At 42.5% G+C, this 25070-nt stretch overlaps 1 protein-coding gene across 1 annotated transcript in view; it reads left to right on the top strand.

Moving 5' to 3' along the window:
- CDH8 (cadherin 8) overlaps positions 1–25070 on the top strand; it is a 337946-nt gene that overhangs the window by 171387 nt on the left and 141489 nt on the right. The window contains exons 5-6 of the mRNA XM_028501803.2: positions 18561–18728; positions 22432–22619. Coding sequence (XP_028357604.1) covers positions 18561–18728; positions 22432–22619 — 356 coding nt within the window. The remainder of the gene's footprint in view (positions 1–18560; positions 18729–22431; positions 22620–25070) is intronic.

Here is a 25070-nt window from a genome sequence, read left to right as displayed (position 1 = left end):
ACCAGACCAAAGTAGTAGTCATAGAAAGCAGTACTGTGTACCAGGCCTGGGACAATACAGCTAAACCATTTAGTAATTTGGAAGAGCTGAGAACAAACCTCATTGGTCCTCACTTCCTCCTTTTCAAATCCGGGTCTAGTAAACATGTAGTCCCATGTAGTTCTTACAGGATTAACTTTGCTCTGTCTGTGACTTCAGTCAAGTCACTTGCTTTTAGATGACTTGATATCAAAGTAGCACTGTTATCAATCATGTTCTATGAACTTCACAAAGTCATACAATTGCCCCTACTTATCTGCAGGAAATAGGTTGCAAAACCCCCAGTGGATGCCTGAAACTACAGAAAGCCCCACACCCTATATATATACATACCGTGTTTTTTCCTGCCCATATATACCTATAGAAAGGTTTAACTTGTAAGTTAGGCACAGTAAGATATGAACATCAATAACTAATAAGGAAATAGAATAGTGTAACAATATACTTTAATACAAATTATGTAAATGGCCTTGAGGCCCTTACAAAGGAAACCAAGGGTTTCTGGAGCACAATCACTGTGATACCACGGCAGCCGATCTAATAAGCAAATGGCTACTAAGCAATTTAACAGGCAGGTAGCATCTCCAGCAAGGGCACGCTGGACAAAGGGCTCATTCACGTCCCGCGTGGAGGGAAGCAGGATGGCATGAGACTTCCTCGTGCCACTCTGCTGCACAGTTGAAAACTTATATTTGTTTGTTTCTAAAATGTTTTATTTCCCATTCTGGACCAGTGGGGACTGTCCAGAAGACAGTCTGAAAATGCAGAAAGGGAAACCGTGGCTAAGGAGGAGATTACTGCCTTTTCAAAACCTCTCTCTTACACGGTAACTGAACAAGGTTGTTAATCATCAGGCAGGGAGACAAGGTTTGTAAGGGCGGTGCCTGCTGGGGTTTTTATCTCACTCCGTGTTTACATATCAGTAGCTATTCTACGATAGTTAAGGGGAAACACCCCCCCACCGTGTTCCATTTCCCATTCATCAGGTATATGAAATTGCAGTAATAAAATATTAGAATTGTCCTAATGGAATCTGTTCTAAAATGGCATCGCTTTCCATCACATTTGAAAATAGACGTGCGGAAAAAAAAAACAGGTTTAAAAACAGCATTTGTCTTATTTACATTTCATATGAACTCTAAAGTAATGTGCCTCCTACACACTGGCAAGCAGTTATTGAAGACTGTCATCAAAAGTAACTGAAAACTGTGCTGAAAGCAAGCAAAAAGACAAACAGACGTGCTGCGTCGCATGTAAACATTTATTTATAACAAAGCTAAGCCTGTGAATGGTCACCGTGTTTCCGAGAGAAGGTTCCAGCGGGGTGACGGTGTGCTTCACAGTTTCAGTGGAGACAGTGCGGCATGGCCCCCGAAGGCCTGAAGGTGACTGTGGAGTTCAGGTTCGACTCTTCCCTCGTACAAAGTTCTCTGCCGGGGTGTCCAACCTTTCGGCATCTCTGGACCGCACTGGAAGAAGAATTATCTTGGGCCATGTGTTAAATACACAAACACTAATGAAAACAAAAAAAAAACCTCATAATGTTTTAAGTACATTTATGATGCTGTGTTGGGCCGCATTTCTAGCCATCCTGGGCCTCGTGCAGCCCACGGGCCGCAGGTTGGACACTCCTGCTAGAGTGTGCCCATCACCAACATATTTCACATTCCCCAGGGCCTATTCTTATCCTAAGGATGGATGATCATAGCTACTTCCAGCGCTCTTTAAAGTCTGGATTTTGATAACATATTTAGTGCACTTGGTCCATAATTTCCACTCGAGCACTTGAGTTCCTCACCTTACAAAGTCAGGGTTTTCATTGAAAAGCATGAACCCAAATGCCACCCCCTCAAATCTTGCATTTCTCATTACTCAGTCTCACCAACGGAAATTGTTGGTAACATAGATCATTGGCTTCGGAATGAATTTGGGTGGAAAATTGAGGTTTGTTCACGTTTAATGCACACACACACACAAAAAGCCCACCCTGATTATCTTGGTGGAGCAGCCGCTGACTGCAGACCAGAAGGCTCAGCAAGATGCTTAACCCCCCCCGAGAGGGTGAGTGGGGAATGGCATTTTCAGGGCCAGCTCCCACCACCCCCCGCATTCGATCCCGGCTTCTGCATTTTTGCTGCACCACATCCTGGCTGTCGCGTTGACAAAGAACTGTCTTTCTCCGTGCTGACTGCCAACACCTGTGGCTGAGTCAATCTGTCTCATTTTTCCATGCAACCATTTCAATATGTGTCAAGGTGCTGAAATTTTACATGTGCAAATATTTACGTAAGAGTGAGAAGAGGCACAACAGTAGTCTGATCCTGAGGTATTCAGCGTGTTTCGCAGGCAGAAGGTAATTACACCACTCGTTCCCCGGTAGGCAGAGCGGAGCTGCTCTGGGTCTTGAGCCTTCCGCAGCCAGAATGTTCCCTGGGCAGATGGAGAAGTGCGGCTAGTGGGATGTACTCACACCTCCACCCACCTTCAGAAGAGGTGTGCAGGTAGTCCTTCCCTTGTATGTGCTTACTTTTGTATCAGATCCCTCACAAGCTCCCATAAGAAAAAAAAAGATATTCATGCATTGAGTCACTGAAAAATATTAAAATGTACTGAGAATCTACTGTGCATCGGGAGCTGTTCTAGGGGCCGGGTAAACATTACTGAACAAGCAAAATCAATGGTTTATTGCCTGTGAGCTGCTGCCAAGGATGTGTGTGGGCAGACTTGGACAGCTGGGAAAGGAAGAAGAGGGTGCCAGTGAGGGTGGCTATTACCTGTGTACAGGCTGGTCAGCGAAGCCTCACTAATAATTTGACATTTGAGTAGAGATATCGCAACACTGTCCCACCACCTGCGGTGCTCCTGGGATCCAGTAGGTGTTGCGATTCTAACTATGGGGCTGTCCTGTTACAACACGGAATCATGGGAAACTCTTGTATCCAGTCTTAATGGTGTTTATTGTACCAAAGTGTTCCAGAGACTAGGCGAGGGGTAAGTCATATATTTGGGGAGTGAAAAAAGACTGGAGCAGGACCACTTTTATAGAAATGAAGATGCTTAAAGCCTTAGAGAATAATTTTGACAGAGGGGGCAGGCCAGTTAGATGCCGACGTAAGAACAAAAGTGCGTACAGAAAACAAATTCAGTGGGGAAGTGTTATAATAGAATGATACGCACTGAAAGCAGGGTTCAGGAGAGGGGGTGACGGATTTTCATGTCGGCGGGCAGTTGCTCACGCCTGCCTCACCTTTGGATTGTGAACTATCCCACGCCAGAGAACTGTGCCTCGTTTGGCTTTGTATCTCCAACGGTTAGCACCGTGCCTGTGTCATTAGCGGTGCTCTCTCAGTGGTCATTGATTTAAGTGGCATTCTTCACATTTTGCAAAAATGAGAAATTAAAGATAGCGGGAGGTGGAGGCCCGGATTCTTTTCTCCTGTCCTGCTGTGATAAGAAATTAGAGTTACATTTAAAATATTTTGACAAGGTTAGCATCAGTATGAGAGTCCACTAAGGAAGAAAGGTGGATTTTATTTATTGTTTCCTGATTTTCTCACATAAGGGTTCTTTGGCTATTAAGTTTACTTACAGCAGAAATGGACCTCTGGAATTTCTTCATAAAAACAAGTCGTTTGCAGACATGAAAATAGTGAGGGTTATACAATTTTATTTGCCCCTAAATATATAAAACAACAACAACAATTTCATATTTGGGGACTATGAAATGGTCAGTCAAGCAGCTGTTGAAATAGTGGCCGATAGGTTCAGAATGAACCCACAGCATCCTGTTATAGCTGGACCCCTTTGGGGCTCTTCCTTGGTAACGGTTTCTGGGGAAAAAAAGAAAGAAAGTTAAAAATCTTAGTAATTTTCAATACAGTATGCCTTATCTGTTACATAGTATATTTTGATTTGTTTTACAAGTTTTCAGCAAATGTATGTTTTCCACAAGGTTGGATGAGAAAACATACTGTTGCTTCCATCCATGCTTACCTAGAGAAATGTTGAAATTCGAGCTTAAAAATTCTGAATTCCAACAGAGACACTAGTACTGTGACCCTGAATAGGTCACTTATGAAAGAGTAGGAAAATATGTCCTCTAGGCCATTTCACACACATCTCCCTAATCTAACACTTTGCTCATCCGAGAATAAAAGGTTTATGTTCTTCATGAAATCATGATGAGAGCAGACAGGTGACTTTTTCGAAGTTCCCCAAAACCTAAATGTCAAATCTGAAAGTCAATTCGTTCTTTTGTCCTAGTCCAAAATGTTTTCTCTGATTCACATTATCTCCCTTAAATATGTTGCACTCATGTGTGCATGCAGAGGTTACTTCTAAAATGACGCGTGCAGGGAGTGACTGCACCTTTCTCAGATCCCACGGCTCGCATCCTTTGCATTGTGACAAGGTCAAAAACAGACAAACACACAAACCTCTGGTCTATCATTGCCATGAGCTACTGAGAGTTTGAAGGAATCCGTCTTTCAACTCTTGTGGGTATCCCTTCTGCAGAGAATCGTATGCAGTCCCTCCAACCAAGGCTAATCGTGCTTAGCAGGTAAGAGGCGATTAGTGAGTGTCCATTAAATTGAACTGGAGGAAGCAGACACATGGAGAAGGTAGAACTTCAATGTCCCTTCATTCATATTTGGAGTCCACACACCAAATAGACATTCCCAAGTGGGTGTCTTCACTGAGGTCTGCTGGAACGAAGGCATTAGAAAGAAGTCCACCACAGAGTAAAAAAGGAGGAGAGAATGGAGCATAAGATGAAGTTGATATGAATCAGGAAAAAAGAAATAGAAGGGAGGGGTCAGATAATTGTTAAAAATCCAGAGCAGGAAAAGAAAGATATCCTTTATTTGTTACCGTTTTACATTTTAATACGGAGAATGAAAATCGCAAGCTCCTTGATGTATTTGAAGAAACCGAGCCCTGATATATTTTGACAACTGTCATGAAGGGAACAATAAATCTGTAAAAATCTGCTCTTCCTTAACCCTCTGTATGTTAACTCTCTGTTAACTAGAACAGCTACCTCACCTTCCCTTCCCTTCCGATGATTTTGCCTCCGGCTTGCCTCCCAGGAAGGTCAGCAGGCCTCTTGTTTACACAAGTGTAATTATCTCTTTCCCGGAGGGACTCAGAGATCCTGTCCCCTGTGCCTGCCTCTCTGTTACGGGGTGTAAGCATGTCTGGATTCCAACATCCGCAGTGACCTGTGCTAATCATAGTTAAACTTGGCCAGTGCCTACGAGAACCACTTACAATGAACAGCCCTCGCTGCTGACATATTTTTATGTCATTTTTATTTATATATTTATTTATATGCTCATTTGTATTTTATTTTTTCTGCAAAGTAAGTAAGAATTACTCCCTCAGGTTTACAAATGAAAAAAACTGGAACCCAGAAGTTTGCCAGTGAGGTGTGAGCCTCATTGCCCTATTTTGAGTAGATCTTAAATTCTTAGAATGTAAGGGTTGTCATGTTAACCTCCTTTTCTGTCTCCACCCCCCCACCACCCTATCCTTAGCTCCTGACACCATGTTTGATATATAGTAGGTCCTCAGCAAACATTTGTGGAGTGACAGGTTTATTCCTTGTCAGCTACTTTGTGACACCGCTTCTTATTCTGTATACAACAGAGCCCAGGACATCTCGTGCCACCTGCCCTTTTTGGTCCATGAAGGGGAGCATGGATTGCGTGGGTACAAGTAACTTAGGATGGGAAAGTTGTTTTTTTTTTTAATAAAGAGGAACGAAAAAAGCCAAAACCTGTGATGATATGCAAGAATGGAAAAGAGGGGTAACTCTCGTACCAGGGAACAGCAGCTGATGGTGTTTCTTGCATAGACCCCGATATGATTAAGAAGCGATCACACAGCAGCTTTGTTTGAGAAGTGGCGGGAGGAAAGGAGGAAGAGGATTCTATTTTAAGAGATAATGTGCAGGAAAGGAGAAAATGCACTCTGCTGGGAAGACAGACAGCCCGCGGTCCCGAAGTAGAATATATGGTGATTTCAAAAGCAGAACTTGAATAAGGCAACAGAGAGGTCAAGGAGGATATTGGATTGAAAGGCACAAAAGGAATGATGACGAGGTTATCTAGGGATAGTGGGGACATCCGTGCCCTTTGAATTATGGTGGATGAATCAAGTTGTCACAATTTTAAGTGCTTCTCATATGTAACTTTCAATACTTGAACGTTTTTCACTTTTGTGTATCTTAATGTCTTATAAACATCTTTGGCTGATAAGGACAAAATGCAGTGTAACCGTGGTAGTGGAAGGAAACGAGAATATGGTTAAACCTAGTCTGGTTGCTGATACCAACTTGGAAGGGAATGGGGGCCAGTTCTCAGCACATGTTTGATACTCATTGTGGCAGCTAATTAAAGGAAGACCCATCCCTTCTTGGCCAAAGCCCTTGGCTGAAGTAGACGTGCCCTCTGACCTGTGTTAAAGCGATTGGAAGGAAAGAGTTGTCCCTCATCTCTGAGCCTTCAACTGTGATTTTGTGAATGGGAACCTTACCCAGACACACCTACAAATTATTCAGTGGTCATTTGTTGCTGAATATGCAATGACCCATGGGGCAAAGGCATGATTTATTAGCCAGAAATTTCTCTAAGAATTGGAGGTTAAGGATTTAGTTAACTGAGAAAATCTTATTGGCAAAGACAGTCCCTTTGCCAGGATCTCACTCTCTGCATTTTTTTAAAGATTTTATTTATTTATTTTTAGGGAGGGAAGGGAGGGAGAGAGAGAGAGACAGACAGAGAGAGAGAGACAGAGAGAGAGAGAGAGAGAGAGACATCAATGTGCGGTTGCTGGGGGTTATGGCCTGCAACCCAGGAATGTACCCTGGCTGGGAATCGAACCTGGGACACTTTGGTTCCCAGCCCGCGCTCAATCCACTGAGCTACGCCAGCCAGGTACTCTCTGCATTTTATAGATATTTTAAATCAGGGTGAGTGGGTCAGTTGGAATTTCTTGAGTGACGCACTGAGTTGGTTTGTCTCTCTGGGTTGGAGATTACTCAGAGAAGAACAGCAATGGCTGCCATTGGAAGCTAACAGGCAAACCCGCCAAGCAGAGTACTACTGTGAAGACAGCGACTCGTGATCATCTAGAACCTCCAATGCATAGGAGAGACCAGCTGGTGAAACGGGAAGTGCTAGGAAGAGCATGAGGTCTATGACTACCTCAACCACAGTGAAGCTCTCAATATAAATCATCTAAGCAGAATCACGAAAGTTCCTATTTCTGTATCACTTAGCAGGGACTGTAATTGTTACCTATGTGGATGGTTGTGACACGTAAAGATGAGCCGAGAGGGATAATGATTATAATTTGATACAGGTGAATGTCTGCTTTGCGCCAGCCACTACACTAAGCACCTTACACTCATGTAGACTTTGTACCTGTCCAGAGCCCAGCACAAAGAAGTTCTCCAAGAATATTTGTGTTTTTATTGTGGTTGATCTCCACAATCACCCAGCAATAATATGGTATCAGTGGTAGTTACAGTCTTAGTAATAGTCGTCAGCTGATTACTACTCTACTATTGGCTGAGTAGTAACATAATATGCGTTATCAATAGATGTTAATAAATACCATAAATAACATGCCTTATCTTTCTTAATCGTCATCTTAAAACAAAAAAAAAAACAAGAATTATGTCAAGGTAAACACTATCTCTATGTAGCAGAAGAGAAAAGAAAACCATGTCTCAAAGACGTTAAAGAACTGGCCCAGGTTAATGATGACACTGGGAAATGGAAAGGCCAGAAATCAAACCCACTGTGTGATAGCAAGTCCTGGGCCCCCAAAACACCATGTTCTACTCGTCTATGTCGGCAGGCTGCGATCAACAGCACATGATGTGTCTGACCAAGGTCTAGGGACAGAAAGGTCCAACGGGGCACGAGAGGAATCAGGGTCACTCCAGCATTTCAGGATAACATCGCTCCACTTAAAATCTGAGTCTCTATTATGGTCTGTGGACGATGTTACATGCTTTTGCGTGTAATGAGAGGTAGGTGTTAAAACCTCGGTTAGACAGACGGGGAGAGGGAGATTCTAAGAGGTGAAAAGAGTTGCTTAACTTCATTCAGACTCAGGTCTCAATAGCGGCTTTCTTCACGGGCGGCTGTGAAGCCCGTGTGTGATCTTCTCTCCACCCCTGCCATTCTCCTTCACCTACGTTCTGAATTGCTGGGAGAAGCATCCAATTTTTAGCGACTTTCCCTTTGCTTCTTTAAACCACCCACATGTATTATAAGTGTAATTAGTTACTGGAATCATGGCTTAAGGAGAGAATGGAGCCATCATGTGCTTCACAGAAATAATTCCACTTGATTGAGGATCATCAGTTCTGAATAGGAATAATTGCAAGTATTCCAATGGAACGAGAAATTGGTAGTTGGAGTAGCATCAGTTATTGGCTAGTCATGTGTTGGTGCTGGAAACGGGGGTCTGTGCAGAATTGCTTAATAGGGGACTCCAGGAGCGACAGAAGAGACAGACTATGCACCAAAGTCATTACGCGGTGTGTGTAAAGCCTTGGAGACAGGGCATCATTGTTCATTCACTTATAACTATTTCCTATGCCATTCCCTATGGATATGGGTATAGACATGCATGTGATCCACACAGTGGGTGAGAAAGAAGTTATAGTTATTGAGCCAAAGAATACACAGCATTATGAGACAGAAAATTCACATGTAAAGAAGCAGGTTATGCACGTGGAGAGACCTGATAGAGCCTCGTGGTCTAACGGGAAGCTTTGAAGTCTATGGTTCTTGAGCAACAGTTTTCAAACATAAATGGGGAGGGTCATGTAGAGTTAAATATATATAAAATCTAGGAGAGAAAGGTCATGTCTGTCAAAAGGACTCATGTTGAGATGCTGTGATAACATACGAGGAGATGGTTGGAAAAATACTTGACTCAAGGGAGTAGATTATTTCACTAGCATTTATATCTAAGGTCCTACAGGCGCAGATTTGGAACCTTGCCCAGCACAGTCTGTGTGACACTGCCCAAGACCTTTCTCACTGCTGGACCAGATCCCAAACTCCTAATATTCGTCTGGTAATACATTGTCAGCTAACTAATTTTATCTATAAATATTTTAGGAGAATGTGGACATCGTATCTGTATATATGCCAAGAGAAATAACTAATAAGAGAACTTGAAAAATAACAAGTCAGACTAGGGCATCATTGGTAAAGCATGTAGATGAAAACAATTGTTTATCACACATTCACCCTCAATTAGTTACATTCATGAAATGTTATTAGGATGCTTAGCTCATCAGCATTACCCTTTTGTTTGAGTAATGCTGAGATTATCAGAAATATTACAACACCACGCCATACGTTTATACTGAGGCATTTAGTAAATAGCCCAAGTGTGAGTTGCAATGTGGATGAAATGCCCAGAGAACCAATGAGAACCCCTGGGCTCTTTCATCTGCAAAGCACACTCACCTCATTGGCATTCGTCAAGGTGTTATGCCCTTCCTCCGGCAAACTGGCATGACCTTAAGATGTGACTCTTGAGATGGTATGGACTAGCCCTTGGGCATTTCTTGAGCCTCGAAGGCTGTGAGACTTAGGTCCAGATCTTGACACCCTCCTCCCCACGTCCTGCCTCTTTTATGTTATTATTGTGTCTGAACATCCCTGGTCCCCACAGACATGGCGGTTGTTAACCTTTATCAAAGTGTCTGCGGACTCCAGTGCTGAGTCTCCAAAACAGTTAAGAAAAACTCTATTAGCATTCTTTTCTGTCCTTCTTTCCCCCCACACTCTGTCCTACCTTCTGTCTTTTCCTTTGTGTTATTTTCTTCTCTCCGACATCGGCTGAGTACTGGTTACATGTCAGAGGTTGCATTTGGTTCTGGGCATCCGCGGCTGAACGAGACACAATTCCTGTCCACAGTAACGTGCTCTCAGGACCGGCTGAAATCATAGGGAAAGTGGCGAAATGGAGGAAAGACATAACAGTGAATGGCATGAGGCAGCTTCTAGCAAAGGTGCAACAGATGAAAAAAAAAAAGAGTAATTGGTTCTACCTAAGAGGGCCTCTTGGCCTCCAAAACATTGGAGTTAGACCTGAAAACAGGAATGGGATTCTAAGAGGTCCCATGAAAGCCACGAGTGGTCTAGGCTGTGTTATCCACACAAAGTTGCGGAGGCACCAAGGGGCAAGGAAAGTCCGAAGAAAGGCAAGTATCTTGTGGTGGTGAGCGTTTAGTGTACACATACATATCAAATCATCGTGGTGTACAGCTGAAACTAAGGCAAGTTATATGTCCATTATATGTCAATTTTTAAATGGCCATGTGTTGCACACAATGTTATAGTAAAAAATGAGTCTGGGCACACATTATGCAAAAACAAATTTTGTTACATGGAAACCCCTACAGAGGCGTACCGTTCCCCTGCCCCCACCTGAGGACAGTTTTTATTGCTTTTAGAGAGAGGGGAAGAGGGGGGAGAGAAAGAGAAAAATAAATGTGAGAGAGAAACATCCATAGGTTGCCTTCTCATAGCCACCCCATCTGGGGATCGAACCCACAACCTGGGTATGTGCCCTGATGGAATCAAACCCACAACTTTTGTTTTGTGGGAGGGAACCTCATCCAACTGCGCCAAGCCGGCCGGGGCCAGAGACACACCATTTTGAAATTGGTGAGCAATGTTCCCGTCTTGTAGAACCACTGAACATAAACTTTGTTACTAATTTTTAAAATAAGTTCACTGTGGTTATTTTTACACAGAATTGATCCCTAAATTGTATTTACATACACATGTATAAATAGGTATATATTTATAAAAAGTAAATGCAAAGTTATGTATAAATATATATCTGGTGACTGTATATCTATAGGCACATATATGTATGTACCTGTATGTATTTATAAACATAAACACAAAAATGTGCATATATATATATATATATATATATATATATATCTGTGTAGAGACCTCTATCTATATATGATAATCTCTATGTGTGTATAAAGTAATACACCTGGCTTTTTACCTCACATGTTATAATACCAAAGTGACACTCTTGTTGCGCAATTAATAACATTTTACACATGAGACTAGTGAGCCTCAATGAGTTTCAGGGACCCGCCCACGATCACATGGCTGGTACCACTCCTCCCGAGTAAGTTCTCGTCCACCTGCTCCCAGAGCCACCTTCTAACAGGCAGAGCCTGTGCTTCCCATCACAGAGTCCTGGGAAGTTTGGGGGTGCATGTCAGGGTGCAGCAGGGGCGGGGTGGACCTTTGATTCCTTTACAAAACACATCACATTATCTTTACGTATACTCTTTGCCAAATTTTTATAAGCACACTATAATATTAAATAATTGCAACAGGCGATATTTTAAAATAAAATTTAGAAATTATCAGCATTGTATGTTGCTATAGAAATTTCTTACGTAATGTTAAACATCTCCTTAATACTGTTTACCTTGGATCTATATAACCGTAACCACTCATTTACTGTTTGCCTATTGTTACATACTTAAATCACTTGCCTTTTAAAAATGTCATGCAAGAAAATGTGAGCACTATCTAAAAAAGTGAGAAGGGGAAAGTTACAATTCCCTTTGAATAAGTTCTTAGTTTTAAAAATACCAAGTATACAAGTAAGCCTTTGCCTACTGATATATTTAACCCATTCGTTTTCTAATTACATTATTATATTTTACGGAAGAACCAGAAAGAGATGGGAAATTTAGTTTCTCCAAACACAGGCCAGTCTATCACCCGTCTGTCTAATTCACAGTTCTAGTCACAGAGAAAGGGAAATGCAGGAGCTTTTCGTACCCTTTGGAGGCCGAACAGTTTTCAAATGTGCCACTTTCTCCTTTGTGATATATTTGCACAGGGGGTTTGGCTTGGTTGAAGTTATTATATTGAAGGTATTATTCAGTGATTAGGTGGGCCTGTGTCGAAGCACCTCTGGGTATATACCTTTTACCCCTCATAACCGGTAGAGTTCCCAGAGTTAGCAGAAACTGTGGGTGCAGTATATGACCTTCGCAAACGACATCCCCAGTGAATCTGTACCACTTAATCTTATCAACGCAAGATCCCTTTTTGCAGACATTAAAATAATAATTGCACGTTGACATGGCAAGAATTCAGGGAATGACAAAGCCGGTGGTTTCACAACCAGGATAACGGGCTCAACGAGTCTTATTCAAAAGAGGAGTCTAGCGCAGCATTTTACAGCAACCGCAGTCTCAGAGAAGCGCAGTCCGAGGGGCCCACCAGAAGCGAATTACAGTAATCAGCCTGCCGAATGACAAAGGCGTTCATCAGCGTCTCCTCGCCTTTCTCGTGAAGGCTCTCGATCTGGCGATAGCACGGAAATTATACAAAGAAGTCTCGGTGACGGATGCAAAATGCTTCTCCTGTGACGATGCCAAAGACAATGGGAAGGGAAAAGAGGACACACACAGGTTGTCAATGTGGGGGATGCCTGAGACTGGGTTCTAATCAGAGGTGCTCTCTGAACGAGGAGACACCAGGAGCAGCTGCCTGGCACTTAAAGGAACTTGGGCCAGTCTAGGGTTTCAAATCTTCAACTGCTGCATTAGAGAAGTCTCCATTTGACTGAGTCAGTGTAAGATGAAATCTTTTAAATATGGGAGAATGAAGGACCAGAAATACGTGAGAAAACTTGTTTCTCAAAATACAGATGATTATTCTATCACCCACCTATTATATCTATCTATCGATCCTCTATCTTTCTATCATTACTCATCACCCATGTATCTAATCCGTAGTTCTAGTCACAGTCTGTCCCCTGTAAGGTGCTGAGTGTCAGGTCCGGAGCGAGACGGTTCCCCCCTTTCCTGTCTTAATCCTCCTCCCAGGGTTCGCCTCAATCCCCACACCTTCCCATCCCTGCCCCCCAATGCCAGTTTCCGTTGAATTAAATTCACAAAGAATGGACTGTTCTCATTAATTGCTTTTCCTGATTAGATTTTCAAAATGAAGTTCCAGGGAAACTCTTCTAAAATGTATTTGTTTACGTTTCTTTTTCCGAATCGACTGTGCAGTTAATGTTATTGAGAATCCAGCAGGACAGGCTTACTTACCCTCCTGAACACCAATGGTGTTATTGTGGGTTTTTTTGTTTTCCCTCTCAGCATATGAGAGCCTCCCATCTTCAAGGAAAAAAGTGTCTCCCAAGGATGCCCTGTGATTTACCCAGGGGCAACTAGCGGAAGGGTCTCAACCCTGCAACAGTTGCTGAGTTGGAAAGGTGCAAAAGCCAGAGAGAACAGGTGTGATACGTCTTCAGCAGATCCGCTCCAAGCCACAGCCTGAAACTTCCATTTAAAAATAATACGCTGATTTTTGTGTTTGCGAGGTTATTTAGCAAACGCTTACGTTAGAGAGTTTTACGCACTGGCCCAGAAGAGAGAATGTTCTTACACCGCATACCATAAACTGAAAACCCGAATTTGTTGCCAAGTTGGCATAATGGGAGTTTCAACACGATGCTGAAGCTTCTGACCACATCGTTGGGCATTGAGAATGCGTGGCTGTAAGCACATGGGGCGGCCTGGGCACCACTTCTGCTTGACAGTGACTGTGAGCAGAGGGGACACAGTTCTTACCGTGGGCCGTGGGAAGCCATTTAAAATGAGCACCCTCACAAGGTGTTTCATATTTGTTTATTCTGACAAAGTGGGTATAGGGAGCTCCCACCAGCCGTTTTAAAAATCCAAGTAGAAAATGGATACACATGCCACTTTAATGGAGTGTTTTAGCAACTTTTTTTTTGTCTTCAGGGGTCACATCTTTGATTTCTGAAGTCTGACGGGAAAAACAGCCTTATTCCTGTGTTTTCTGCTCTGTGTTGGCTGGTATTTAACACCAAACAATGTATTTTTCTTTTAATTACAGAAGTTCTCTCATCTACAAAGGAAACCGCCTGAAGCTCCTAGCGCTTGGGGAATTTGTGAGCCAAAGGAAATAATTTATGGAGAAGTAAAAGGAAGTTTTCAGGCAGTTTTTAAACTTATAGTTTAGAAGCTTATCAATATGTTGCAATATTTATGCAACTGGATTGGTCTGTCTTTTGAATAGGAATAAAAAAACAAGTTAAGTAACATGGATAACTAAGCCCCAACCCAATGGAAAAAAAAATAGGGCTCAGGGCCCTTGTTGTGTGTGTATATGAGTGTGTGTTTTTTCCATCTTGCCTTCACAGCCACAGAGTAGAAGGAGAATGTTCCAGAAATTCTGTCTTGGGTTTTCTAATGAGTTACTGCTAGCTGTAAGGTCGAAGCTGGAGGCATGGGGCGCAGACAAAGCAAGAACCGTCCAAGTTCACCCCATTTTTACTGAAGCCAGTAAAGCATGCGGCAGGCCCCAAGGAACCTTGGAGCCGCTCCCTGCTTGCCTTACAAACCAGGACACCTTCTGCCGATGTTGCATAAGAAAAGAGGAAGTGTGAAGACTCCTACATGTGCTGCTTCCCAGCTGGGTCATTCTGAGTAACTAACTTAAGTGAATAGGTATTATTCTCATTGTTAGAGCTAAGGGCGTGTAACAAATACATGCCCTCCAATATCAAGGAGTGGTCCTTCGGACAGTCCCATGCTACTCATTGAAGTGCTTCTCATCAGCAGAGGTCTGTGGATGAATGGTGTGCTGGGACATGTCTGACACTTGGATGAGGGATTAGTATCCTAACCACACCTTACAGGATTCCAGGAGGAATGGAGAGATTGAGGAGAGTTTAAGGAACTATTGACCATAGTATGGCCAGATGAAGAAAGAGCACCAAGGGATAGTGAAACACCCCAAGATAGTAAGGGAAGTGCCACCATCATCTCTAGGCTTAAAGGAGCAAGGGAAGGGGGCAGTTATTGGGCTCTAGGGCTGTGCTCTGGCAGTATCCCAAGACAACTGCAGAAAGTCCAAACATGAAATTGAGGTATTTATTTGCAGGGCTGGGGCGGGGGAAGGTATATAACCTCACCCTGCTCCATCCTCACATCTTCCAGGGCAGTGATTTCCAACCGTTGTCATTTCTTCACATATATAAATTAATGACTAAAATTCTGCTGACCCGACCAAAAATAGGTATAATTCTGAATTACAAAATAATAATAAAAGTAATTGCCTACCCTTTTAGCTCCAAAGTGACTTCCTAAAAATCAGGTGCCTAGACTTGTGTATAAAGATTTCTGGTACTGAGAATTAACCAATCGGATGCAAACTTATTATGCCACGTGACAAAAGAAATGCAAGTCTATTACATGACGTATATGTTTATGGTTCAAGATGGGGCAATGGCACCAGAACGCTATTGTTGCGTTGACTGTTGTCACCTTTTTATTTGACAATCTCAGGGAAAAGAGGTCAGCGCCCCTGACGAAATAGTGAGGTAGTGCATGTTTTCAAAATGCTTAGCTCCACGCCAGTTGAACACGGCTGTCCTAGGCTAATCTATGATGGTTGAGTCTAACACAAAGCCAGAAGGTAAGCGAGTTAACGGAGGCAATCTGTAAAGTGCACTCTCTCATGCCAAGAGGAGGTCAAGAACGCTGGAGAGTGAGTCTGCAGAAGCAACTGGAAAACATCCAGAACTCCAACTACCATCCAGATGAGCACTAAGTAGATTCCGTTTGGGAAGGAAAGGGGGGAGGGGAAACAGCGTAGTTGGGTAACTACTGTGTGCCAAGGCCTTTTCGTGAATTATGTCACATAATCTTAGAATACCCTGGCAAGAGGCTGGTTATTATCTCCATTTAACAGGACACAGTGTGGCATCCTGGTGGGTTTAGTAATTTGTCCATGATCACAAAGCTAGTAAGTGTGAGCATAACATAAAAAACCAAAGTTGCTTGACTTCAGCGTAAGGAACCTGTTGTAGAGGGACTCAAACTTGTCAATAGAGATGCATCTTAGGTAGTAAGAGGCTGCCTACCTCACCGGTGTAGGGCACGAACGTTCCTGTAATAGATGCAGACCCGTGGAGCAGGCTCATCATGTCCCGTCAAAACAAATATCTCCATCACAATGCTTCACTCACATCCTGATATAACTCATAAACGCTGATCCAAGTATGCCGTTTTCAACTGAGCCTCAAAACTGTTTTAATTCCGAGTGTCTGAGGGACTCCACAGTTGTTCTTTCATTTACACTCTCATGATATCTTATCAACATGATGAGAGTAATACATGCCAGTCTTTTCAGACGGAGAGTGTTGTAAATACTGTCCTAATGAACTAACCTGAGAGGACTCGAGTGTAGACCTGAACCCAATTTCTTTGAAAAAAAAATGTTATGGCCTTCGTTGAGAAATTATGTCAGTGTCCTCTGATTATTAGAAGCTCCACGTCAAATCTCCAAGTCCCATGGATGGCTTTAGTTCACAATGACCTAAACTTTGTAAGCACTCATGTTAACTGTCATGGAAATAAAACAAATTTCTAATCCTTTCTGCTAGAATTGGGCTCATAATGGAGATATGCTGAGTTACAAAAATATATATCCATTGCAGAGTTACCCTATTGGCACCTCATCATAGTAATAACTAGGTTTTGCTGTTGTTTTTATTGCTGCTTTTTGCTCATATGTTTATTTTCTCCTCAACTATGTCTCACGGTGATGCAAGTCTGAGTGATTGCTATATTTCTTGTTTTCTCTGCTTTCTGTTTTTGTTTATAACCATGTAAGTGTGAGGTATTGAGTTACATTATAATATAATCAAATCCTTAAACAAACAATTGTAATGAAAGATGTGATGATGTTACCATCGATGTTTTCAAATAAGCACGGATATTGAATTGAATGCTCCCTGAATGGGAGGCTCTGATCAAAAAGTTGTGTCAAGGTCTAATGAAGTGCATGGGAACTCACAGCTCTTCACCGAGCCTGCCCATTGCCTGGCTGGAGCAGATTTCCCTGGGCACTCTTGAGCTTCGCCTGCTACTCGAATGATTCAGGGCCTTGAACTCTTCACATGCCTTTTACAGACAGCTGATTTAATTATAGCATATGAGTCCCCTACCCCCAAGACAGAATTACAGCCTCAGAAGTGGCCCAGAACATGGCTCATCTTCAGCTTGAATCGGACGTCTGTGGTGTGCCGGGGTTAGAAGTAAAGGGGAATTGTGTTTAATCAGGACACTTTTCTTTCACCTGGGCCAGAGATATAACACACATCCGTTCAATAGGAATATACTAGGCTAGTCATGATCATTTTTCTTACGGGGTCTAAGCAATCTGGGGAGGAGCATCGTATGACAGAGTTAAGTAAAAATGCAGGGCATAGAAAAATATAGTACTGTTATAAGATATCTGATTATTCTTTGAAATGAAAAAATGGAAGTAACTGCAATATCTATTAATATGGGACTAAGTTACTCATAGTACATTCATAAATGAAGGACAAGAAGTAATGAGTTGGGCCTCTATGTGCTAATAAGAACACATCTCAGACATATTCATTGTGTGAATAAGGTCCCAGAACAATGCCTATACCATGATCATATCTGTGGTGAAGTGTTTATATACACATATGCACATTTGTATGCATTTACAAGGAATGGCCTTAGAATTATACACATATATTAGTGATATTTATCTATGGAAAAAATATAAGGGCAAGAAAAGGACTAAATACAGATTTTCAAAATCAGTTCAGAATCTCTGCACATTTTGAATCTTTAACAAGAAAATTAAATTACTATTACAACCCACAAAAGGGCAGATAGATAAAACCCTGAAAATGTATCAAAAGAAAAAACACTGACATTTTAGCACTGATGATTTTATGTTATTTTATATGATTTGATATTTGGCCCTATTTTTCTTTTTCTGTATCTTTCTATTTTTGTCAAGTATTTATTTACTTGACAATAGAGAAGATATAAGTAGGCAATTAAAATATAAATGTAATTGAACAGTACCTTAGGATTTGGACTCGGGACTGCATTAATTCTGATTGGTGTTTTATTCATCCGAGTTGATTCTAATGTTGCATTCACTTCTTTCATCTGCAATGGAAATGTGAGCTTCAGAATAACTTATCTTTGAACTCAGAGCCTTCAAGCTATTTGTGTATTTACTCCTCTCCTAGGGGAATTGGAGTCTGTGATAAATTGTAGGATTCTTTCACTTCCAGGATTTTCCTGTGTAGATGAGGCTGTGTCATGATTTATTCTTTAATTTGGTAGGCAACAGTGTGTCACAAAGCTTACTTTCAAAGGTCTACTTTTGCAAGTTTATAAAAAACATCATAAAATGCATTTTTGCAAGTTATCTACTGCTGTCTATGACTACAACCTTTCTCACTGTTGTCTTCACAAATGCATACCAGTTCAATGTCAAAAAAACCAAAACAGGCAATGATCTGAGTGGGTACTTGTATAGACATATCTGTGTATACGTGTGTGATTCATATATTTATTTCTGAATGAGCTCTCTGTCTGAAAGTCATTCTCCCATTTGTTCCCCCAACAGCAATTATAAAAACGGCCCTTCCCAACATGGACAGAGAAGCCAAGGAGGAGTACGTGGTCGTTATCCAAGCCAAAGATATGGGTGGACACTCTGGTGGCCTGTCGGGGACCACGACACTAACAGTGACCCTGACCGATGTTAATGACAACCCTCCAAAATTTGCCCAGAGTAAGTGAATCTATGGCACTGAATGAGAACCTAAATATGATGTTTCATTGGAGTTTACATTCTGATTTTCAGCAACAGCCACAAAGCCAGATGCAACCATTGAGTACGTATTATATGTAAGCTACGACAATTCATATATGTACATGACACAACCAACTCTCCTGTTATTCGGTACTAAATGCATCCTCATTTTACAATGTTGGAAGAAGTTGAAAAAACATTTCTGAAGATCGAGCACGCAGTAAGTAGTGGAACTGGGAATTGGAACCTGAGTATGTGACTACAGGATGTATGGTATTCTCTTCATGGTACCTTCCGTTAACAAAAGTTGAGAGAATGGCCCTGGCTGGCATAGCTCAGTGGGTTGAGTGTGGGCTGAGAACCAAAGCACCTCAGGTTCAATTCCCAGTCAGGGCACATGCCTGGGTTGCGGGCCAGGTCCCCATTGGGGGCCACATAAGAGGCAGCCACACATTGATGTTTCTCTCTCTCTCTTTCTCCCTCCCTTCCCCTCTCTAAAAATAAATAAATAAAATCTTTTTAAAATTTTGAGAGAATGTTGAAAACACACCTGAGATATTTTTCCATCAATAGTCTCACTTGTTGTATAAAAGAAACTAAAGCTCTAGTGCATGAGGCGGAAAAGGCGAGTATGCCGTACATTTGCTGCACAATACATACTTGCTCTCAACTGTGGAGACAACAGCAATCATGGACTGTATGCTCCCTGCTGAAGACATGCTCTGCCTCAGAAACCTCAACTGCATTCTAGGCAGCCGCCACCAGAGAATCAGGGACACGGGCAGCATTTGCCAACTCTCTTTTACTCTGATAGAACCCTTTCCTTCTGAGTATTTGTTGGAGTAACCTGCCACAGACAGATGTTTTGGTGAAGGTCTTTCTGGCATGGACACTCTTGTCTTGCCGTATGAATGATGACAAGGAATTCGCCGAGACAAGGTGAAACCATGAGATTGGGGGATGGGCGTTGCACCCCAAGGAAAAGGGTGTCTGAACACCCCGTGGCAGAAGGGTGCACGCAGGGACAGGACAAGAATGGATGGAATGTCACTGCCACGGAAGCACAGGGGCTGGGGAGTGAGGGGAGTCAGGAATTAGCCGTTTTAAGGACCGTGACCTTTATGCTGATGCCACTGGGAAGCATTAGAAGACTTGAGTGATAGTGTTTGATCCCAGGGAATCAGAGAAAGTGAAATCTGGCCTTTTCCCACTGTCTTCTCCACAGGGCAGCCAGGTAAGGGCCGATTATAATCTTTCATGTCAAAGGGGATGGCAGCCCTGGCAAACCAGGATGGTTGCAGTGGAAATAGGCAAGAGGGGATAGTTGTGATAGGTGTTTGAGAGGTAGTGGTAACACAAATCTAAGGATAGATTGCACTTTTAGTTGGGGAGGTGAGTTCCGTTTCCGACATGAGAAATTATTAGATGCAGGATGGTGCTTTCGGCTGGGGTAGAAACTACCGTAGGAGAACTAGTTTCTGAAAAGACAGAGAAGAGAGGACCCAGAGGATCAGAGGGAAGGAGAGAAGTGGGTCTGGAAAATGACAGAGTTGAGATCCCTTTGAGAACTTACCTTCAGAGATCCCAAGGTAAAAAGAACAGGAAGGATACATTTTCATTGAGAAATTTCGCCTCTAGCCATTCATGAATCTGTCAACAATGCAACCCTCTTTAACAAAATTATTAGAACGGAGAGTGCCATCTCTCTTATCCTCCCCCAATCTGCTATTTCCTCTCTAGCTGCCATTATAGTTAATGCTCTAATATGCAAGTCTTCTTTCTCAGAAGAATGATTGTTTCAATTCAGCAGTGGCCGATGAGTTTCAGAAGCGTTCCCTTTCTTGGTGGTAATAACTATTAACTGTGATCGCGCTGATAGAAATGATGGGTGTGAGCAGAATAGAAATGGATAAAGAACTGTCCCATCTACCTGGTTTCCCAAGGCTCTCTGAATCGGAACTGGCAGCAAAGTGAGGTCCCTTGCTGTCTTATTTACTTGATAAGCATACCTGAATGAATCATCTCATGCTTTACCTGGAATATCAAGTTTGAAGGAAACGGAATCATTACACCAATTATGAGAGAACTGGGAGACTTGTGCTCAACATAATGATTTTCAGTACCTACCTCATGGCGAAATATTTGGGAAAAACATTTTATTCTCCAGTCCCATTACTTCGTGATTCTGAGGGACATTTTTATGTCATCATTGAATGAAAGTGTGCTAGTGCTAGAAGAAAACCTTACCCATGGTCTGAACTAATCTTGTTACAGTGGGTAAAATGAGCCTTAGTTTATCCAAGGGACCCAGTGATGGAGTTGAAACCACAATTAGGTAATGTTCTCCAGATTTAATTTTTCCTTCTGGGTTTATAGTTCATTGAATGTTGATTTTCCCCTCGTTTTTGTTGCAATGGGACTAACACTTCCTGGTTGTCTGGGTCTGGATTCCCCAGAAACAGGCACTGAGATAAGGATTTGATTATAAGTAGTTTATCTTGTGGAGAGGATGCTGAGACAGTCTGGGGGGGGGGGTAGGGGGAGTGAGGGTGTGTGTGAGAGAGAAAGACACAGGGTCTCTTGCGTGCATCATCAAGCCCACTACCGCTGTGGGTGGCTGGAACCGCACCCCCTCGGGGCAGCTCGGGAACACTGTAAGTAAACATGCAAAAAAAAAAAAAAAAGAAAAAGTAGAAATGTTATCCTGCCAGGGAAAGGAGGAGGCTGGGGTACCGTATACTAACTTGTGTGAGTTTCAGAGGGCTGCTTCTGTCGGGCAGTAATTCTCTGACAGTTCTGGGCTGACAGGCAGGGACCAAAGTGAGTGCTGAAGGCCAGAGAAAACCCTCAGGCAAATCCACGCAGGAGTTGGCAGCGAGGGGCAGGGCGGAGAGGCACTGAAGTGGCGATAGCCAGGGGTTACGGTTCCCGCAGCTTTCCCTACACCAATGACAAGGAGTAACACTGGGACAACAACTCACTAACGGTGATTCGAATAAAAATGCCGCTAATTAGACGTGTTTGACTGCCCCCGGAGGAGAAGGAACACGTGCTGCAATTGTATTTTGCCTAGAGAGTTTGGAAGGTAGGATTGCTGGTGTTCAGAGCGCTGAGGAAGGACTTTAGTAACAAGAGGAGTGTTTCATGTGTCTGAGCAGCTTGCTGCAGGGCAGAGCAGAAGTTTAGTAATTGGATTTTATCAAAAATGGTCTACGAGTCTGTAAATATAAAGGTAACTTCAAAACTGACTTTCAGTGTGTTACACATTGCATCTCTCTGTGCTGAAATTAGCTTACTATTTTATGTTGGGCAACAGTGACTATCCCCACAGGCGGCCAATGTGATTTTACAGTAAATTGGAAATAACATTCACACAGACTCACTCATATCTTGATCTAACGCCGCTCCAACTACATACTTGGTAAACACGTTGTTGAATAAGTTCTATATCTCAGAAGAGTCTTAAAGAAAGATCACTACTTCTTCTGTGGACCCTTTGTCTCTGACTCATTTAAAATATTGTACATTCTGTAGCAAAAGGATTTTTTTTGCCCTTCCACATTTTATTGGTGGCATTTACAGTAGTGCCCAGACCACAGGAGGTACCCAATAAATGTCCGCTAAATGAATGAAGGGATGAATGGAATCCAGGCAATGATCCACTTTTCTCCTTTTTCTTAAGGTCTGTATCACTTCTCAGTACCTGAAGATGTGGTTCTTGGCACTGCCATAGGCAGGGTGAAGGCCAACGATCAGGACATCGGTGAAAACGCACAATCGTCTTATGACATCATCGATGGAGACGGCACAGCACTGTTTGAAATCACCTCTGATGCGCAGGCGCAGGACGGCATTATCAGACTAAGAAAGGTAAGCTAAGGAAGATTTGTTCACATTCAAGGCAGCTCTCTGGGACTTGAGTGTTGAAGTTGGGAAAGTTCGGTGGACTTTCTGATATAATCTTAGAGCTGATAGAGGTGTCGCTTCTTTAGCTGTGAAAAAACAGGGTTTATTTTATATTTCAAACCCCTTGTGCCCACCTTAATTTGTATTTATTGGTTTTAGAGAGGCGAGAGAAGGGGAAGAAAGAGAGAGAAAGAGATTGATTTGCTATTCCACTCATTTATGCATTTATTGGTTGATTCTTGTATGTGCCCCGACCGGGGCTCAAACCTGCAACCTTGGTGTATCAGGACAATGGTCTAACCAACTAAGGTACCTAGCCAGGGCCCCCCTGGACCCCACTTTACATATCAGCTACAGCTTTGGTAGAGTCACCGTGGTGGTGGTGCTGGTCTCCCATGTCACCCATTGTTTCTCTCCCATCTCTGCCACACTGCCTTTCCCTAAGCTGCAGGAATCTGTAGAGAAGTCAAACCTTGAAAAGCAACCTTCAAGCAGTGAGGTAGACAGATTGGTGGACAGTTCTTACTCTTTTAAGAAATGATCTTGAGGCATATTATCTATGGTTCAGAAGAAGAATTCCAAGGGGCAGGGGGAAGACTCAGTTGCCTACAGAGGTGGCAAGTTCAGTGGCTTGCAATCCTTCTGTTAACCCTCCCTATGTCTGCCCTCATGCTTCCTGGGATATCTCCATGAAGTGCACTGAAGACGTGATGGCAGGCTCTGCATTCAGGGAAACTCAAAGACAGAAGTAGCATCAGCTCAGTCACTCGGGCTGGTTTGGGGCCCTGGGAGAACAGGGCCAGTCCTGCTACCATCAGCTACTCTCCCACGCATCAAACGTCCAAGCATCATATTCAATGAAGCTCATCTTTGCCTTGCTGCTGGGTGCAGGGCTACCACCGGAGAAACGTCTCCATTAATAACGTACACAAGATGCATACAATTTATGACTGCTTTCGCCAGCAACCATTTCTTTGTTGGTTGTGAAAAATTCTGTACAACATATTCCATATTTATTTTTCCTCATGATATCTACATTCATAAAAATGTTTAGAACAGAGAGTTTGTTATTTTTACAGACACAGGCCTTTGCAGGGGAAGACACCCTTTTACTCTCCTCGGGAGTATTTTGTTTATGTTGTTCTACGTATCTTTGCCATGAAGTAGTACAAATTAATTTTAAATAGCATTGCTTGTTCATGTACAGGAAGAGAGATGGTGAGCCACACCAGTGGGAGCCCCTAATTTTTCCTTTTTTCCTGATCAGCATCCCATTGGCATGACTCCAAATTTACTCTGCGATCCTCTGTACGTTGCCCTGGGGTCTGCCCGCCATGTTCAAGCTCTTAAAACCCCCTGTTGAAGAGATACTGGCGATGGGAACCTGGAGTTTTCTTGGCTTTTCTTTTGCATACAAAATAAATGTTAAGATCAGTTTTTGAGAAGAAAAATGGCTGCACTTTATTTACAGCTCTCTGCTGAGTAACACCACCTTTGTACTTGGCTTGAGTTTAGAATGAAGCATTGCAGAGTATTTAAAAACTCATGTTTGAAATAGAGTGCAGTGTATTTATACTTGAGTCAATTATTGAATAACCCAAAGCCACATTTTCCTTGGCTAATGATTCCTAATGTCATTTTTATTGTTATTATGAACTGCTATCCTTTGTTACCATAAGGTGCTTTTATAAACTGAAGCAATTAGCCATTGGCTGTGTTCTTATTCACTGTTACTCATACACTGAGAAGCACATACTGTACATCTTAACACCAAAAACACTCGCGTCTTACTCTAGAGAGCACTGGGTAGAAGCCATGTTTCCACTATTTGTGGGTCCTCGTTTTTGGCTGATCCAATCCTAAGGGCACCAGGATGTTTTGGGGTACATTGTCACTTTGTTGAGAGCCTAGACTTAGGCAGAACATAATCTGTGCTTGCCAATGTTTCTGAAGAATGTGAAATTGCTGAAGCAGGGATGACTGGCAAAATGCTGATGTCATACCGTCCACTCGCTGGTCTGCATACCGCGTAATTTCAGAACAGACAGGGAAGTGTGTATGTGTCTCGTTTACTAGAAAACGTTCCAAACAAAGTCAAGTCCCACTAGAACCGAATTCAACGATAAAAATCAGCAGAAAATTTTCAAATAAGAATGCATATACAGAGCTTATGCAGGAGTCCCGAAAGAGTTCACAATGATGGTTTGTGGTCCAGCTTCTATTTTTTAAAAAAAGCTGCATTGCAGATTTAAAGTTCTGTTTCTCAGAGGAGTCTGCAATGGAAACCTAAATTGTGTCTTTGAACCTTGACAGATGCACTTTCTTGAAATCTGGGGTATTAGGAGTCGCCGGGAATTGGGCTGGAGGGGTTCTGAGGCAGATACGTTTCTGGTCATTTGAGGGGATTATGTTCTT

The sequence above is a fragment of the Phyllostomus discolor genome, chromosome 12 (assembly GCF_004126475.2).
Source record: "Phyllostomus discolor isolate MPI-MPIP mPhyDis1 chromosome 12, mPhyDis1.pri.v3, whole genome shotgun sequence".
Lineage (NCBI taxonomy): Eukaryota > Metazoa > Chordata > Mammalia > Chiroptera > Phyllostomidae > Phyllostomus > Phyllostomus discolor.
Note: the sequence above shows the minus strand (reverse complement) of the source record. Positions and strands in the feature narration are given on the sequence as shown.